This window comes from Lepisma saccharinum, unplaced genomic scaffold (assembly GCF_977018435.1).
Source record: "Lepisma saccharinum unplaced genomic scaffold, izLepSacc3.1 HAP1_SCAFFOLD_516, whole genome shotgun sequence".
Lineage (NCBI taxonomy): Eukaryota > Metazoa > Arthropoda > Insecta > Zygentoma > Lepismatidae > Lepisma > Lepisma saccharinum.
Genome location: NW_028143199.1, coordinates 159,932 through 180,170, shown reverse-complemented (window position 1 = coordinate 180,170; position 20,239 = coordinate 159,932). Strand labels below are relative to the sequence as shown.

Here is a 20,239-nt window from a genome sequence, read left to right as displayed (position 1 = left end):
TTTTAGGATGAATGAGGTTACACAACAATTTGCAGTGGTGCAAATAATGTTTTTAAAATATCATGGAATGAGAACTGTTTGTTTTACTTTGGATGGAATGGTCAGGCTCTCATAGGAATGTTGATATTCCATCTTGATCCAGATGCAATTAGAAAAAGAAAGGGGTAATTAACTCAAGAAATTCCTTTTCAGGGAGCCCTTATAGCAATCTGCAAAACCGAAGTGAATAGTATAGATTGACTGATGGAGTTTGTTTTTTAAGTCTACTTTATGCACAGAATGGTTTATCGGGACTGGACCTCCAATTTAAGGTGGATCTGAACCACTATGTACCTGCACCAGGTATCGAACCTGGGGCCTTTTCATTAGAGGGTGATAATACTACTACTATGGCATTGGGGAAACCACAACGTGAAGAGAAAAATTGCACCACTGCTATGTACCTATAATTGTGCTAAGTATAGGTGGAAATATGCCCACAGTTTATATCAAAATAATTACGAAGTATTACACACTAGCAGAAAGTAGTGTTGTCAACTATTTCCAAGTATGCCATCAGTTCAGCAACAGGCTATGTAACCTAGGTAAATAGGTTACATAGCCACACATTGGCTCACAACCACTCATCACTGAGAAAATATTATTTTTCTTTGATTTTTTTAAAAAAATAGCGAGAAATTAAACTAAATTGTCAGCATTAATCCTACTTTTTTTGTATTGTTTAACACAATTATTTTTTATGTGATCTATTGAATGATTTTCAGCATAATTTTTCATGATTGTAGAACAATATCACTATTACATATTAGAATTTTTGATTTCACTTCAGTTTATTGTGGGTTCCACAGGAGCTCTCCAAATAAGAATTCTTGTGTAAAACTTAAATTTTCTTCTACTTCTTTTTGTTCATTGTGTTTTCATATTTTGTGTTTGTTGGAAAGGAGCTAGAACATTTCTTTTCTACAAGTCTCCAATTCTTTAATAAAACTGTCTGCAGTTAATAGCTGCCCTTCTATGATTTTTCTTTGGTATCTGTGTAAGTTGCAAACAAGTTCTTTTTTTTTTTTAATAAGTGTCTTTTTTTTCTGATTAAAAGCTGGCTCTTTTCATTTCTTTGCCAATTGAGGATAACTCATCTAACTTGCAAGTTTGGAGGTTCACAACACTATATTTTGCAACGAGCTGAATAATTATAAATGGTGCAGCAATCAAGAGACAGATATTGGCCATTGCTCCTATATGCAAATATGTTTTTGCCTTAGCTGCAAAGCACACTGGTAACACTATTGTCTTGTAATCGAGGCTACTGGGTTTGATCCATACTGGAGACATGTTGCATGGTGGTTCAGATTCTATTTTGAAACTGTAGGTCCAGTCCTGATTAACCTATTTGATGCAACATAAAATGGACAATACTAAATTTCATGTGCTTGTGCCCCTTGTGTCAAATTTGAAGGTTGATGTCATAAAATATGAAACAAATGTAAATTACAACCTTAACATTCACAATATCTATGCAGAAGTACACTTATTATATGAATGCATATATACTAAGACCAGTATGCTGCTACAAGGGAGATTAAGATATAATTTAGTCTGTAGAGACCAAAGCTACTTACAATTGCAAGAGCTGTTGTTGGAAAAAAGGCTGACTTTTTTATTTGTTTTTATATACAGGGTTATTCAATAAGGAGCAGAGAGAGAGGAAGAATCAAAGTTTTAATAACCCTTGCGGAATTTCCATTGGATCCCACACAGCAGCACTGAATGTGGTGAAAGCAATATGACGACTTTACAGGAGAATTCCTTCTTCATTCCAGGATGCTGGATTGAAAGAGGTGGGCAACATGATCAGTGACGTGCCCAGGATTTTCGAAAGAGGGTGGGTGGGTGGGTTGTGTCTTATTTTTTTAGAAATGCCATACATTTTGCCATATTTTCTAGCATTTAAAGGTATTTCTTTTAGAGATGCTGAGCCAAAGGGGAGAGGGATTATAAAGCCTACTAAGCCCCCTTTGGGCATGCCACTGACCATGTCCTAGTGCATTGTTGGTAGCCTTCCATGTCTCCAGACATCACCCCCTGTGATTTTTATCTATGGGGTAGATGCTGTTTACGCCTCATCTCTACCTGGTGTCTAATTGTTGCAGCTGTGGAGTCGATAACTGTACAACAGTTGAGGCACTTGTGGAACAAAATGGAATATTGTTTTGTCGCATCACACACGGTGCTCATATTGAGTGCAAAAAACTTTGATTTTTACTCTCTCCTCTGATGCATAGCACATGATTGTATCTTTAACCATGTGCCCACAATAAAAATTTGTAATCTGCTTCATCTTTTTTAATAACCCTATGTATAAGAATGGGTCTCACCAAAGGCATAAAGTAATTTACTAAAATTATACAAAATTGTTTGTTATGTGAATTTCTATATGCTATGTAGATATATTTTATAAGGCAACTGAAATATGAAGATAACACTAAAAAAAAATAATTTAAAAGTCCGTTTTTCGCAATGATTGGTTATATCTAGCTATGAATTCCATATCAAAGGTGTATTTTAAATTTAGAAAGGAGTGTCTTTTTACACTAGAGAGCTAGTTGTAAACAAGAAAGTTGTGAACAAGAAAAATTTTCGCAACTAATGTATTTCATCCATATGAAACAATTAGGGAGAAAGGGCTGAAAAACCTAACTAAAAAAAGGCACAGAAAAATAATTCAGTTTCTTTACCAAACACTTTCAACTCTAATTGCTGCACATTTGTTTACATGCACACTTAACTTCCTGTCCTGAAAGACTTACAAGCATAAAGCGGTCCCATCCACTCAATGTTAAATTGCATGTTACTCTGCGATGGGCAAAAAAATATTTTGCAAAATACAAATTATGTTGAAAATTTTGATACGTGCCTTGAAAAATAAATGCTAGTTTTTTTTTGGCAACTGCACACCAAATTCTAACATGGTATGGTGTATGCAAGAGTGCTGCAGTTTGAAAACAAGGCTTAAAAAATAACTGCTGTACACTTACAATGGGCATGTGATGCTCCAAAGCTATTTTGAAATCATCAGGACCATGAGCCGGTGCTGTGTGAACCAATCCTGTTCCTTTTGTTAGTGTGACATGCTTTCCTGGAACAAATCGCTCTGTTCGATCTTGAAAGAAGGGATGCCTGTATGTAATACCATTCAGTAGATCACCTGAAATAAAAAAAAAATAAAACATTTAGAGAGAGCAAGAGAATGTGAATTATGCATTCATATTCACACACATAGAGCGTACAATGCACAAGGAGCGAGAATAAGGCCACAGGGGAGACCAAGATGTGGGTGGAAAGAGCAGATAGTGGAGAGTGTTAGGAGAAGAGGACAAGATTGGAGCATCGTGGAAAGAGTGGAATGGTGAAAAAACCAAAAGAAAATGGAGAGGCTTGACTTCTATGACAACCCAGCCAGAGGCAGGAAACAGCAAATGATGATGATGACACATAATAAAAAATAGTAGAATTAGGCATTAAGTTAAAGGCTATTTATAGAAATATTGGATCTGTAAAATTATCAGTAATTTTGCCCATATTGGTGGATGCCAATACAGTACCAATTAATCTGTTCCACTAATATATAAAATAATATATCAATAAAATCTGTGAAAGCATTAGCATTTGCTTTTAGCTCTAATATTAATACTAGGTATATTTTTCTATTTTTTTAAATCTCTTTTCTACTTATTTGGGCTAATCATACCAACAAGGATGAATTATGATTAGATGAAATGATGAAGGGACACTCACAAAGAAATACTCATGTTCATGCCAGGATTTGAACCTGATGTCATGGTATCGAGATCATGGTCAACATACTTGGTTACTGAAGCAGGAATTTTTATGTTATGCTAGTTCACATGCAACAAAATTGGGTTAATGTTGAATTTTATGTACACATGCACATTAATTACATTAAAAGGGGTGAATACTTACCAGATATTGTAGTCGTAACTGTTAAATCTCTTCTCAATTTAGCCTTAAGCTCATCACAGAGGTGAGATGCAACAAGATATGTATCATTAGAATCCCCAAGCGAAACAAAGCTGTACTCAGTATCTGGATTGAAGCAAACGGCTTGGTTGGCTGGCAACGTCCATGGGGTAGTTGTCCAGATAAGAGCATACACATTGGTGCCTCGATGGGGTGCTGTGTCTGGTAACGTCATTAATTTAAATCTCACATACACAGATGTGCTATGATGGCTTGGGTTGTACTCCAACTCAGCTTCTGCCAAAGCTGTTCTATGAAACTCACATGTTAGTGTACATAATCATTACAAAGAAAAACACCTTTAATCGGTATACTTGTGATTTTATTTTGGGGAGGAAGGGACAAAGTTCTTCACAACTAGTTTTTTAATTTTTTTATTTTATTTAAGCCATGTCCATTACCATTTTCCACAGTCCTCAGACTCCCATATTTCATCACAATTGTATCATATGATATGCACAAGAGAAATACAAGAATTTATTAGTTTTAACAAATAACACACAGTCAATACAGAAATATTCTTGCAAAGATTGGATTGATTGATTGATTTGCTTCATTTTACTTTGCTTCTTGTGCCACTTTTGGCTAATTTGCGAAGATGGGGATGAATGATGATATGTTGAAATTGATAAATGGACACTCACAAACATCCACGCCCAGGCCAGGATTCGAACCCGGGACCCCTGGTATCGCATTCTTGCAAAGAATTTCTTTTCATATAAGGAATAAATTTTATGTTTCAATCACAATGTGTCAACTATTGCTGTTTATAATCACACCATTACGAAAGGAATGAACCCTAAAGGTTTATAAAAAAAATAAAGAAAATGTATATATCTAGCCAATAACCTTTTATTATTTACAATACTGATGACACTCTGTATAAGATATTACTTTTTTTTTTAATTTATATTGTGTAAAAGTAACTATATAATCATCAAAATTATAAGAATATTATTTACCTTGAGGAAGGAGACCAGTATACAGGTTTCACATCTCTATAAACAAGTCCCTAAAAGAAATATACAAAAGATTTATATAATTATAACAGTGATTATAAAACAATGACGAACAGTTACGTTCAAAAATATAAAATGTGGTTTAAAAACTTGGACAATGAGAAAAAAAGATGAGAAAATGATGCAAGTAATGTTCTTATGTTTTTTTCTAATTAATACAAATGCATAAGCCTTTACCTGAAATGGCAAAAAGGGGATTTCTCCAACTACTTTTCATAATCAAAATGGATGTTACTAACAAAGAGATTTGGGAAAAGTACAGATAGAAGACATACTCATGTTGTCTAATACTGCAATGTAATAAAAATCAATACGTTATTAAACAGGCATTCATTTTTCGAACTTGTAGTGAATATGAGATACATGGAACAATAAAAATACTTTTGTTGACAATTGAAGAAATAAATGCTTGCCTACATAACATACTGTATATATTACACTGAAATATAAGTACACCAAGTAATATGTACCATTAAGAAGAATTGTAGTCTGTTTACATTTGACATATTAGTCCAACAAATTAAATTTGATCATTTTACGAGAATTATTCAAAAGTAGTTACAAGCTATAGCCATAACCACTGGGCTATCACGAGGCCCGTAATATACTTGAAATATCTCTTAATTATAGGCTAATATAAATAGGTGTTACTTTACAGTGCTTAACTCTTGAATAACTCTTAAAAAATACAGCCACCAGATACAATGGCCAATGAACTCATATGAATGGTGTACAGGGGAAAGTCCCTTGTATTGAAGATCCTTCTAGTGAAGGCATGGCCACCAGGAATTCTGGCAATGCAACTGATAGTGCTTTTATTTCTGCCTGCCAGGCCATCATATGTGGTGAGCTGTATAACATAGACTCTTTACAAAAATAAAAGAAGGAAAGAAGATTACATACTTTTTCAAAGAGTGTGTAGAACTTCAGAAGTTGATTTTTGACATAACCTTTGTCAAAAGTATGGTAGCACTGGTCCCAATCTGCCATAACACCCCATGATTGAAACACCCTCTTTTGTTTTTCAATTGTCTCTTCAGCATACTTTCGAGCTGAATGGAAAAAGTGCAATTATTACAATTAACATGAAAAAAATTACAACAGCAACCAAAAATTTCTATAAACACCAAATTCAACCACAAAAGCATATATATATATATGGTGTGTTAAAAAAAAAAGACCGAACTTTTGCTGTTCTTACTTTATTGCTCATGACTCACACTTTCAACCACTATCCCCTTCAAAGCACTCCCTCCCAGCATCAATACACCGTTGCCATCATTTCTTCCAATTTTGGAATGCCTGCTGGAACGCACTTTCTTCGATGGCGTACAGTAGTCTCGTCGCATTTTCCTGAATTTCCTCGATGGTCTGGAAACACCGTCCTTTCAAAGTGGTTTTCAGTTTGGGAAAGAGAAAAAGTCTGCACCGGCCAAGTCCAGAGAATAGGGTGCGTGGGGCACAACAGAAGTTCGATTTTTTACCAGATAACTTGCGACAAGGAGTGATGTGTGAGGTGGAGCGTTGTCATGATACAACATCCACAACTGATTCCCCCACAGTTCAGGCCTCTTCCTACGCACAGCATGTCTCAATTGTGTTAGAATTCTCTGGAAGACTTCCCTCTTTACCGTCTGACCAGGTGGTACAAATTCATCATGCACAACACCTTTCCAATCAAAAAACACAACCATCACCACCTTCATTTTTGACCAACTCATCCGCGCTTTCTTTGGTCAAGGAGGCCCTTTCCCCACCCATTACGAAGACTGCCTCATTTCCACATCGTATCCGTAAACCCATGTCTCATCTCCTGTTACGATGTTCTTGAGAAAGTTTTCATCCCTGAGAAAGTTTTCATTCGCATTTGCAAGCAGTTCCTGACAGATTTGAACTCGATTCTGCTTCTGGTCATCTGTCAACAAATGCAGAATGAATTTTGCACTGACGCAATGCATGTCAAGTTTTTCAGTCAGGATTTTATGGCAGTATCCTACACTTATGCCAACTTCTTCAGCAACCTCACGGACAGTTAAACGACGATTTTCACGAATCATGGCACGAGCAATCTCAACATTTTGGTCGTCTGTTGATGTGGGACGTCACCCAGCCATTTGATCTTTGGGAATCGAACTCCTGTCCTCCTTAAAGTGCTTAAACCAATCATAGCACTGCATTCGGCTCATTCAGTCATCCCTGAATGCTTGGTTAAGCATTTGGAATGTTTCCGTAAAAGTTTTCCCAAATTTTACGCAGCATTGCTCCTCCAACTGTTTCATTGTTGCTTTGTCACTAACCCGACGAGTCGGTTGTGGACGACCTCACTCAATCGGCTGGTACTCGACAACTAACGCATAGATCGGAACCCAGTAAGAGTCGATCTCTTACCAAGATATGCCACTAGGTGCGCACGGTAGCCAGATCACGTCATCTGCAACCGTTGGTGCACTATTAAAAAAGTTCGGTCTTTTTTTGAACACACCTTGTATATATGTGTGTTTTTGTGTGGTATCTCATACTATACATTGAGTGACTAACTCCTGGTTTGGCCAGGACCATCCCAATTTTGACTAAGTCCTAGATTTTCTTGGTGCTTCTTATGTGATGCTTACAAGTTAGTTGTTGAGGTTTTAATTATTTTTCTTTATTCTTCTATTTCTTTCCTTATTTGATCTGTAGATGGGGCATTCCATGTCAAATCAACAAGTGAAGAGACACTTTTCAACTTCACATATTTTGATTCATTTGAAATTTGGAATACTAGAAAGAGCTACTTGAGGTAGGAAAGTATGCAACTTTGCATATGCATATCTTTTGTATTTCCAAAATTACACTGTTGCAAACTGTCTGATTTTGACAATTATTTCCAACATCTTGTTAACTTTAAATTGCAATATTTCGGCAACCAGGGCACCTATAGAAGTGATTCAGACAGCATTGGAAAAGTCTTGCAGGGCTCTTTCACACGAGATATAGCATGCCTATGCCAGGGTAGAAAAACAATTGAAGGAGGTATAAAGAAAATTTTGGTTTTCATTTTCTCAAAAATGAGTCTTTTAATATATATATATACAGGGTGTATCAAAAAGAATCATCCGATTTAAAAATGCTATATTTAGGAAACCAATGGACATAGAACCTTGCAGTAAGTTGTACAATACATGCTGGAATATAAAGTTTCGCTTGCAATAAGTTTTACTTTGTTGCAGGTAGGTGCCACTGGTGCAGCTCACTCTTTAGTCCACGTCAGGATGGCAACCCAGCAACAGGCACCATTCTGCATGCAACGTCGAATACTGTAAGCAGTAGGTGGTGCAGCACCGTATTTACGACAAAACTCACGCTGCACAACTGTAACGGACCACATTTGTTGAAGCGGAGAACACAGAAAGCTTTCGGTTGTTGGGATGCCATCTTGAAGCGGACTAAAGAGTGAGCAGCACCAGGCGCCCGTTCCGAAAGTCGCACGAGTTGAACGCATTAAACGAGTTATGGTAAATGGCTGTCCCATAAGTGCTCTTGTGCATTTCGTTATGCTGTCCCAAAAGTCGCTTTCCGTGCTTCTCGTGCAAGAACGAGATTCACCAAACGCACGGGCCAGGAGACTGGTTTGTTCGGTGAGAATCGTCTGCTGCGTGCAGACAACGTGCGTGCATGGTGGCTTTAAACTGCACTAGTTCGGAAAATCTATTAAATTTTAACAGAGAGCGATATGAAGCAACATGCGTAAGACGAGTGTGGCTCAACTGTTCTTACAATGTGATTAAAATGAGTAACAATGCCCACAGTAGAGTTTATTTCTTCCATAAGGACATGCCTTCCGCTCGATGCCACGAGGATGCTGCGCCTGCGCTTTCATCTAGAGCGTCCCAAAAGTGTGGAAAATAACTCGTTTCACTAGGTTGATGAGCCCAGTTACCTTTGTTAAATTTGTTTCGTTAAGATTTTCGGAACGTACCTACCTGCAACAACGTAAAACGTATTTTAAGTGAAACTTCATATTCCAACGTATTTTACAACTTACTGCAAGGTTCTATGTCCATTGGTTTCCTAAATATAGAACTTTTAAATCGGATGATTCTTTTTGATACACGGTGTGTGTGTGTGTATATATATATATATTGCAAAAAATTACATGTCATACATACACTATTACTCAATAAGTATACAAAATTTAAGAATGGCACGCCAATGGGATCCGGAGTTATGTTAGATTTAGCTTAGGGTAGGGTATGGTAGGTTAGGTAATGGATGCTAACAGATTTTGATATACAAATTCCTAATATTCGAAAGTAAATGTCTAATAGAAATCAAATACAATATTGTTTGAATTAATGTACATAATTTTGATGTTCAAATTCCCGTTTATTAGGAAAACAGGGTGACTCAAAAGTCCGGTTCCATAAGCAACTCCCATTATTAGTGCACATAACGAAAAATGAAAAGAGGGGAAAGTTGGTGGAAGAAGGTGAGTTTCAATTTAAAGTGTTTGAATTTTCAACGTAGCATGCACCGTTCAGGATGTACACTGGTACGACACTATTTGGTATCCAAAAAATGGCACATGTTTGGCCTGGAATACTGTATGCCATTGCAATACTATAATATTCTGGGTAAATTAAGAATTGATGATGATAATTGACTCTTTTGGTGAACTCCATACTATGATTATTTCAATTTATATATTTGTTTGTTCTCATGGATTTTCTTCACACTTCAAATGTGTCATCTATCATATATATAAATAACCAGTGACAGCTATTGGGTTTCAAAATGGGGGGGTAAGGTGCCAAAACTGGATCGGGGAGAGCAAGGACAGTTTAATTCCCTTCGTAGATAAGGTTTAGCATATTGCAGGGTAAAGTTGCAAAAAGTGGGGGGGGGGGGGGCAATTGCCCCCTTGTCCCCAACCCCTAATCGCTATCACTGTAAATAACCGTTGACTAGAAAATAATCTTCTTCTATTGCTTTCATTAATATATTTATGTAGATCTCTACTACTTAGTAGTAGTAGTAGTGGTGGTTGCTCATCTGCTTGGGGGACTGGCTGGGGCTAACTTTATTCATGCTTTTATCCATTACAAAAATCATCACGGGCAGTCTCCTTATTGGGGGACAGGTGATCCCCCCATCATCTTATCCAAAGGAAATGGAATTGTTAAAATGAATAAATACGCTATGATAGATGGTTGCAAATTTATTAAAGAACACATTTCTTTTTTCGAATAAAGGAGGTATAATTTTAATATGTGATAATATTAATTTGTAAACCTGTGTTCATGGTACTGAGCAATTTATAATGCTGTAAGGCATTTAAAAGCACAATCTACATAGGTAATGGAATAGTAAAAATTTTCTTAATTTTTATAGAATGAAACTTCGCATTTTCCTAATTTTACTACAACTGAGAAGCACATGCGACTACACTCATGAAGAAAACTACGATATTACACCAATTACGTATTAGTCTTTTCTAAAACGAAGTGCATCAGTAAAATTAAAACAAGTTTACTTACTGACCAAATACTGATTGATATGAAATGTAAATAAAATGGAACTTTTACCTTTCTTCCTGATTTCCACTGCTGTCATTTCTAAAGCAGATCTGCCAACATCTGAAAGGGCTTTTAGTTCTATTGGCAGTCCATGACAATCCCAGCCTGGTATATAATGAACCTTGTGCCCTTGAATCAACTTATTGCGAATGGTTATATCCTTAAGTATCTGTAACAATAAATCAGCGACGTAGAAGCTTAAAACTGGGGGACATACCAACACAAAAACATTTCCAATAGTAATATAAAATTGCACAAATTTGGTACACAATTTGAACGATTTCACATTGTCAAGAAATGTTTCTAATAGGATTGAGCCAATACCATGCTGATACCACTGCTGATAATCGTACCAATTCTCAACACCAATACTTGAAAATGGTAAATTTTCAAAGTACTTCAAAATATTTATAAATTGTAATGTATAAATTTTCCATTGCAATTATATCATAGCAATGTACCAGAGTTGTATTTTAAAATATGCACACGAGATAATCATTTAAGCACAAAATCCATTTCTCCCCATAATGTTGTTGCCAAAATAATTAAAATTATGCATTTTGCATAATTTTCAGGATATTTGGATTCTGCAAAAGTACTGTGAAGTTATACTGCAGACTCCACTGGACTCTGGAAAAATGTTGTCAGTATCAGTGAATAAATTCCAGTCAGTACTTTCTGATACTGATACATTGCTATCGGTTATCATCCCAGTCCTAGTCTTTCACCTAATGGCTCTGAGGTTTTTACAATGTATAAAAGGGTGCACAAATTTTGTTTTCATACATATAAAGACAAAAATAAAATAACAGGATTTTGGGATTTGTTCACAAAACTATTTACAGAAAACAATAATAATATGCTCTTCCAGGTTCTCTGGGGGGTAAACATGCCTGAAACATGGTGCTTATCACATCACCTCTACTATGGCAAAGATGAAGAATATGTGGAACCATACCACCTTGACGGCAGTTCTTTTCTCTATTTGATTTTTAAATTTACGCACTTTTGAAATAGATGACCACTTTTCTCATTTCTATGTGCTTCTTAGCTTTTCATTTAGATCAGGAACTAAAAAATACATACATATGTATATACACACACACACACACACACACACACCAAAATGTTTGACTATAATTGTGCAATAGACTAAATTGTTCAAAATTTCTCAATGAATACATTATTGGCAATATGAAACAATGATACAATACTGAAAAAGGTGTTTAATAAATGTTGGAAACAATGGCCTTTTTAAAATTATTTTCACTATGTTTTAGACAGAAGCAAAATGTCAGCCTTGTTGCACAGTTTTACCAAAAATAAGAACTAACCTTATTAACTGCATGGCCCATGTGTGGGTCTCCATTTGCATATGGTGGTCCATCATGCAAAATGTATTCTGGTCCGTTCATAAATTTTCTCTGCCATGAATATAATTCAGCAAATCCACACACCTGCAAGAGAAAAAAAACTCAATTCCATAGAATCTCAATAACATTAGTACATTTTTTTTAAAAAAAAATAAATTCTCTGCCTAAGAATGCAGATTTCCAGTTCTGACCACCAAACAAAGAACCAGGCTATGCAATCTTTCTTTCTTTCTCACTTAACAGCCTACTGTTTTAATGGCAACCTAGGCTATCCTCAATTTTACTACTTGGTTGTGTTCTTGATGCCGGGAGTGGAAAATCAGCCAATTATAATGTTGTTATTTAGCATTAGCCACTTTTGTCTAATTGTGATGATGAGGATGAGTAATGATTAGTTGGAATCGGTGAAGGGATACTCACAAAGAACACCCATGCACAGGCTGGTCCTCATCTCCAAGGTTCTATTCTAGGGCCAGTACTATTTACCATATACATAAATGACCTGCCTTCAAACTTACCCTCAGTTAAAACTATCTTATATGCAGATGACACGAGCATTGTGCTAACTGGCAAAAATGAACAAATTCTAAATTCAAATATAAAAAACACCTCAAACGAACTCTGCAAATGGTTCCCCACAAATAAGTTGACGATAAATAAAAACAAAACTTTAGCAATAAGATTCCATCATTCAAGAAATAAGAACAATGAAGAACCAGTAATAAAAATAGAAAATGAACATGTCAAATATACAAATTCCATAAAATTCCTGGGTATTTGGATACAGGAAAATCTCAACTTTGACATACATATAGAACACCTAGCAGGGAAATAAGTAAAACCATATATGGTATACGAACCTTAAGAACCATAATAAACAGGGAGACAATAAGAATAACATATTTCAGTATTTTCCAGTCACAACTAACATACGGAATTGTATTTTGGAGGAATGCTAGAAACAGTGCAAAAATTTTTATTTTGCAGAAGAGAGTAGTAGAATTATGGCAGGAAAGAAAATAAATGAACTATGTAGGAAAATCTTCAGGGATCTTGGCATTCTACCATTACCTTGCATATATATATATATATATATATATATATATATATATATATATATATATTACACTTACTGTGCTATGTAAAACAAGATATGTCTAGTTTCTCCAAACGTATCAAGGAAGTACATCAATACAACACAAGAAAAAATCACAATCTGGTTATCCAAACTCATAATACCACTCTCCTTGAAAAAGGTCCTAAATTCGTAGGTATCCATCCACCTGTATAATAAATTACCTGATCACATGAAAACGATGGAATCAAGTACCCAATTTAAGAGGGTATTAACAAAATTCTTATTACGACATTGTTTTTATTTAATAAATGAATTTCTAAATTTTTAAATATTAAATTACATAAATTGTCAACAAAGAGAGTTCGGTTGTACAGAAAATGGAATTATACTATTTATATTATAATTTGCGAAGTATTCACTATATGCTATTATTTTGCCTAAATGATCATTAAATCGGTTATATATATATATATATATATATATATATATATATATATATATATATATATATATATATATACATTCTTTCATTGCATTCTTCCATGTTGTATAAGTTACATATATACTTTTACATTCTATTATTACACTAAAAAAAAAATTCTTCCCTTATTATTTTCTTGTAGACGTTCTTCAAATCATTGCTGTAATTCTTGTCTATAATTGTATTAATATTTTATTTGTGTATTTGGATTTCCTTCATGTAGTAGTTCTTAAAATCATTACTGTAATCCTTGTATAAAATTGTATTAATATTTTATTACTGTATGTATTGTTATATGACTATTTCCATACCTATGGACATGAGTCAACGGAAATAAAGAATATGAATATGAATGACTTCTGGCAACAAATGATGAAGAGATTTGATCAAGGTGTCAATCAGCTGTAGTTTGGAAAAGCTCCAAATATTCATGAGCTGAGACATTCTCATATACAGGGATTCAAGTGCAGAGATAAGAGTCAACCCAGTTTATATGTATCTTGGTTGGAAAGATCCAATTACAACAATCTACCAGTATTGTTTAAAATCTGTGACCATCAGAGATAATTTTTGTCATAACATTTACCACTTGAATACCATTGGACTTGAATAAATTCTACATAGTATTCTTAATTAGCAAAATTTTTAGTATTAAGATAAAAACTAGAAAATTGTATTAATCTATTTTTTAAAAAAATGTTAAAAAACAGTTTAGATCGAGTTTACTTTTAAGTTCACGCACTTTGCACACAAAAGCTTATAAGGACTAGGGTTCCAGTTTAAAGTGGGATCTAAACCACTATATGCCTCCCCTGGGTATTAAACCTGGGAACCCTTTGATTACAAGGTGACAACAAACTTGAAGATCAAATTAAAATAAAAAAAATATCTTGGAATTATAATAATATATTCCAAATATTTTTATACAACAGCAGCAATTGGGGCTGTTGAACCACTGTACCCCCTCAAGAATTACTTCATTTTTTTTTTTAATCGACAGATTTCAATGTCTTACATAATGTAAAAGTGGTTCCAGCGATAGGAAAGCACAAATAACGGAGATATTTGATCCCAAAGTATGATCCATTTAAGTTAAAACCTGCAATTTTGGAGTACTTTCTCTGCTTTTTATTAAATAGTAAAAACTGTTTGTATGCACACTACAATAGCAAAAGAACACGTTGAAAATAACTATCAGTACCAAACCTAGCAATAGTAACTTAACTACGTAAAATTATAGCTGCTGTTGTGGAAAGTTGTTTTGGGTGCTATGTTCACTTGCGAAAAGCCTTCAGGCTGTTCTGCTACACAGTAAAGTAACATGCTAAGGTAACAGATGTACTTTACTTCACAATAACACATTTCTGCAAGCAAATATCAACTGAAAATGTTCATAAACAACAAAATCTTCATAAACCATGCAAAATATTTCACTTTCTCCAGGGGATACAGACGGTCAAGGGTACCCTGCGATTCTTCTTGTAAAAGACAAAATTTGAAGTAATTAAAGTCAAAATCAAAGATTTTTAGATGCCCTAAAATTTTACTATGTTATTCTTGTGACATTTTGTCCTGCTCCTCTTATTAGTTTTTGGACAACGATGGTTACAGTTGAAAGGGGTAGAGAGAGAATAAATAAGGTGGTTAACAGGGCAGCCACTTTGTGCATTGAAGCTGATGACGAAAGGATGACCAAGGCCTATCCTCCATATATACTCAAATACACTCCAAACCCTCATTCAACAGGGTTTACTCCTAACATCTACTCTTACACCATCAAAAAGAGAGACGTCACACCTCACAGAGTCCTCATCTCAATATCATACCATTGAAGACCCAGTGCTAGCAGCCTGAAACTGTGCTTCAGAATTGGGTCATTCCATGTCAAGTGAACCAATGAAAAACACCTGACAATCTCTAATTTTATTCATAATTAATTGTCATGAAGTACCACCTAAAGTAGGAAAAACTGCAAAATTTCAGATTTTTATCTGTTGTACTTTTCTAGTTAGAGCCCTCTAAAGTATGAAAAATAGCACAATTTGCTGCACATATGCAATCACAAAAAAGTCATAAATCAAACTAGAATTGACATAGAAGGTTGGGATAAGAACAAAATTGTTGCTTTTGCAATGAGCTTTAATTAAATATATCACATGACTAATTTTCAATTTCTTTTTCATTTCAAGGTCATTCAAACTTTTTTTGAAAATAGAATTTTAATTTTTTTTAAAAAATATACATAGAAACATACATATTTCAACAACAAGTCTTTGAAGTTTTGTTATGGGATCGCAATGGGATCATAGTTTTTGACATGTATAAACAAATACTATACACTAGGTAAGACCATATGACACGGGAATATTACAGTTAAATCTAAAAGTTCATTACACTCTACAAGGAAAACATAATTATCGTGCCTTCCCTTCTTTCATGGCAACAACTTTAATTTACTGTACGGTAATTTTCAAGAGCCATGGTTGCTGCATCCATTTCTTCCTTTGAAAGGTAGTAACTACAGCCAGTGGCACTACGGTGAGGATCTGAGAGACAGACACTTGTAGTTTATATGCATAGTCGCTTTTGAAATTAAATGATGGAGAAGGACCAGCAGGGAGCAGAAACTCAACTTCCACCGTAATTGTAGCCTCATTCTTGTCCAAGACTACAGCAAGCCACCAATGATTGTTGTTCTCACATGTTACACATCCTTTCACTTCTGCCAGTTGCAGCCTCTGTTTCACTCCTGCTCCTAACATAGTAAAAGTGCATGACTCTTCACTTGTTGAAAATACCTTTGTCACCAACACTCTCGCAGACACTGGGATGAAACTGTGGAATTTATGTGTACCTGGTATCGGTTTTGCAGACAGAAATATATCTGCAAGTATTGTTTGTTTTTCATTATGTAGTTTTTCATTGAAGAAGAAGAACTGTATGGAGTCAATGTTTTCCTCACACCATGTAAACAGTTGTGATGGTGTAATTATTTTATCATCATAGGGCCGCTGCAGGCTTGCCCTTCCTGCAAGTCTTTTCACAGTACCGCCCAGATCATCACACACTCCTTTCCCATGAGCTGTAGCATAAAAATGCCACTCCGCCGCTACTCCAAAATCACATGGTGGCAAATGTTTGAGAAGTTTTTCCTGTTTTTGAAGTACGTAGCTGAACCATCCTAGTTGTAAATGTGTTTCAAATATCTAATCAGTACCAACCTAAGATGAGAGATTACCTTTTTTGAAATAAATGAACGGCAACAGTGTCATGGTGCAGACAATCAGATACACATACAATACTTTTGCATTTTAGACCAATACTTTTGCATTTTAGATCATTGTGATCCTTGTGGTAGACTGCTATTGGAAAAATAGTTGCTTGCTCATTGTTCCAATGAAAAGACTGGGCCTCATCTTATATTAAAAACGAATATTTTTCTGCCAAGTCCATACATACCACAGCCTCATTTTCTTCAATGTTCTGCTTCAAGTAATTGTAATAATCTGTCTGTTTCCTTGCAATAAAAGAATGTCTCTTCAAAACTAACAACTGTTCACATAAAGACTCTACAAACTCATCTGCAGTTTTAGTGAACGTTACTAAATTACATCTGTCAACAGATACCCATTGCTTGTATGTAATGTAGTCTACCAGTTCATTATCTAGCTGCAACTGTAACTCATCTTTAAAATTATCTACACTTAGACAAGGACATTCATTAAGGTGGCATGCTGTACCTGGCGCTATACACATTATCTGCGCTAAACACAATTTATAGTCACTTACAGCTGTGCCATCATTCAGTGTAATTTTTTTGGATTTCAGCAATTGTATCAGATTTTGTAATATTTTGATGTGTTGTGCAAATGCAGACTGTGTGGGTACCACTTCCACCTGCCAAGACACAATGTTTAGGTCGTAAATCAGTGAGTTTTGTAAACCCAATCTTATCAGTAGGATTTTCGTCTTTGAGCAGCTCATACAGTTCCTTCAAGTTGCCCAACAATAGCCTCTTTTGAACATGAATTCTAGTCACCTGTTTTTATTGAAACAAAGTTGTTGTTTTTTTACCAGGCATAAGACGGCTGACAGCATCACTGTTGTAGAAACTGATTACCTTTCAATGACAGCTTCATTAAAAACCTTCCCAGGTTTAGGATTAGGTGTTGCCAAAATACCCTTTTCTTTAACCAATGCTTTCGCTTTTCTTGCCATTCTGTTGCTAACCTGAAATTCTCTTTGTATTTTATTGCATGACCAGCTTTTAGATAGTACTGTTAAAATTTGCAATTTTTCACTCACACTTAAATTATCCCCTTGAAACTTTTGTTTTAGCTGACTGATCATTTCACATTCTGCATTCTTTTCCAGTTTCCTCTGCATGTGTACTTGCTTCTGTTAGTATCTTTTCTCTCAAACATATTTCTATTTTCCTATATTTTTTATCACTGTATGATTTCATTAGCAATTTTCTCGAAGCAAGTGATTCTTCTAGAGATATTAGAGAATTATTCAAATATTCTAACCTGACATCTACGGACACAAATGCTTCGTCAACATTACTAGGTCCTGGACTACTGCTACTGGGTACTGGTACTGAACAGTCATCTGCCTCCTGATATATATATAATTGTGCAGGCATGAGATGTCAAAAGAGATGAAAGGGTTAATTGATTCTCCAAGTGCAAATTCCTAGCTGGGAATATATATATATTGTAAAGTTTTTTTATTTTTTTATTGTTTTAAAATATATTTTAAATATTAAATTTAATACGTAGAACTTTCCAGAGAAAAATGCAGGCTCGACCAGGACTCGAACCTGGGTCTCTGGCATGCCGTGCCATTGCTGTAACCACTGAGCTACTAAGCCGGCCTGGCCTCGCCTGATTTTTCACTATCGCTGTTTTACCTGCGTGGAATCGTCTCTGTCAATGCTACTGCAACGGGATCTGTTGCCTTTGAAACACAGTAGACTTCGACGTTGCCTGGTTCCTCCCAGCGTAGAGATGTTAATTATTGAAGATTAGGCATACACAGGAAATGTACTACGTAGAAGTTTTCAGCAAAAAATGCAGGCTCGACCAGGACTCGAACCCGGGTCTCTGGTATACCGTGCCATTGCTCTAACCACTGAGCTCCTGAGCCAGCCTGGCCTTGCCTGATTTTGCACTATCAGTGGTTAGAGCAATGGCATGGTATGCAAGACACCCAGGTTCGAGTCCTGATCAAGTCTGCATTTTTGGCTGAAAAGTTCTACGTAGTACATCTCCTGTGTGTGTCTAATCTTCATTAATTAAATTTAATGTTTTAAACATTTTTAAATATTTTTTTTAACAAATACTCCCTCTGTCCCATAATTATAGTCCGGTATGCCAAAATGGTAGTACAGGAATGACAGATGAAAAGCACAATTTGTACTGATCCTTGAGTAATAAAGTTGTATGACTCATTCCTGTTTTTCATGTTCTTCTTCTGTATACACCAATGCCACAGTTTGAATATCGGACAATTATTATGACACAACAAACAAACATGTACCGGACAATAATTATGGGACAGAGGGAGTATTTGTTAAAAACATGCCCTCCCCCAAAAAAAGCGAGACCCCATTTTCATTTCACCATTCGGCCAATTTGGTAAACAACATAGTCCCTTTACAAAGGAATGGAATTTACATTGCAATATAAACTATGATTGCATTGCGATCCCATAACAAAACTTCTAAGACTTGATGTTGAAATATGTATGTTTCTATGTGTATTTTTTAAAAATTTTCAAAATATAGGTTTTTGAAAAATTCGATTTTCAAAAAAAGTTTGAATGACCTTGAAATGAAAAATAAAATAAAATTAGTCAAAATATATATAATTAAAGCTCATAGCAAAATCAACAATTTGGTTCTTATCCAAACCTTCTACGTCAATTCTAGCTTGATTTATGAGTTTTTTTGTGATTGCATGTGTGCCGAAAATTGTCCTTTCTTCCATATTTCAGAGGGTTTTAGCTGGAAAACTACAACAGATACAAATCTGCAATTTCTCCTACCTTAGGTGGTACTTCATAACAACTAAGTATGAATAAAATCAGAGATGGTCACGTTCAAAATTTACCAAAATTTGGTTCACTTGACATGAAATGACCCAATCGATAAACTCTCTCTGGTCATTCACTGTACTCATATTATCTGCACATCTTATGTACACTCGACAAACATGATACACCAGTCCACTCTCGATTTTAATGAAATTTCACACTTTTTTCAGAAAGAAAGGGTGTCTGGTGTGTAGTATGACTCAGGCTCAGTGATCGGATTAAGTGAAGTAGGTCAATAATTGTGTAAAAGGAAATTATCACAGAGAACATGCCATGTTCTGTAAATTAGTCATCTCATTGAGCATTTTCATGGTCCCTAATTCGGTAAATACAGGCTCAGTTAGGAACTATTTCTAACACCAATTCTCCGACGATAAATTCAAAAATCAAGGATGGACATTGTCCATTAAGAATCTAAATGTTCCATCTCCAAATTGTAAATAAATCGAGATATCTTCGCTGTGGTTTATTTAGGATGCAATTGTTTCATCTCTGCTATCGTCTGATGTCTACATACAAGGGTTGCTGGAAAAGTTTCTGCAAACTGGCACCAACAGTGGTGCTAGTGTTCCGCTATTATAAAAATAGTAAGAATAGAC

The 20,239-nt window shown here is 35.3% G+C and overlaps 1 protein-coding gene across 1 annotated transcript in view; it reads right to left on the bottom strand.

The window, feature by feature from the left end:
• LOC145982985 (isoleucine--tRNA ligase, mitochondrial-like) overlaps window positions 1-20,239 on the bottom strand; it is a 47,252-nt gene that overhangs the window by 13,640 nt on the left and 13,373 nt on the right. The window contains exons 2-7 of the mRNA XM_083116265.1: window positions 11,947-12,069; window positions 10,622-10,781; window positions 5,961-6,109; window positions 5,001-5,050; window positions 3,982-4,289; window positions 3,036-3,205 (exon numbers count right to left, since the gene is read on the bottom strand). Coding sequence (XP_082972391.1) covers window positions 3,036-3,205; window positions 3,982-4,289; window positions 5,001-5,050; window positions 5,961-6,109; window positions 10,622-10,781; window positions 11,947-12,069 — 960 coding nt within the window. The remainder of the gene's footprint in view (window positions 1-3,035; window positions 3,206-3,981; window positions 4,290-5,000; window positions 5,051-5,960; window positions 6,110-10,621; window positions 10,782-11,946; window positions 12,070-20,239) is intronic.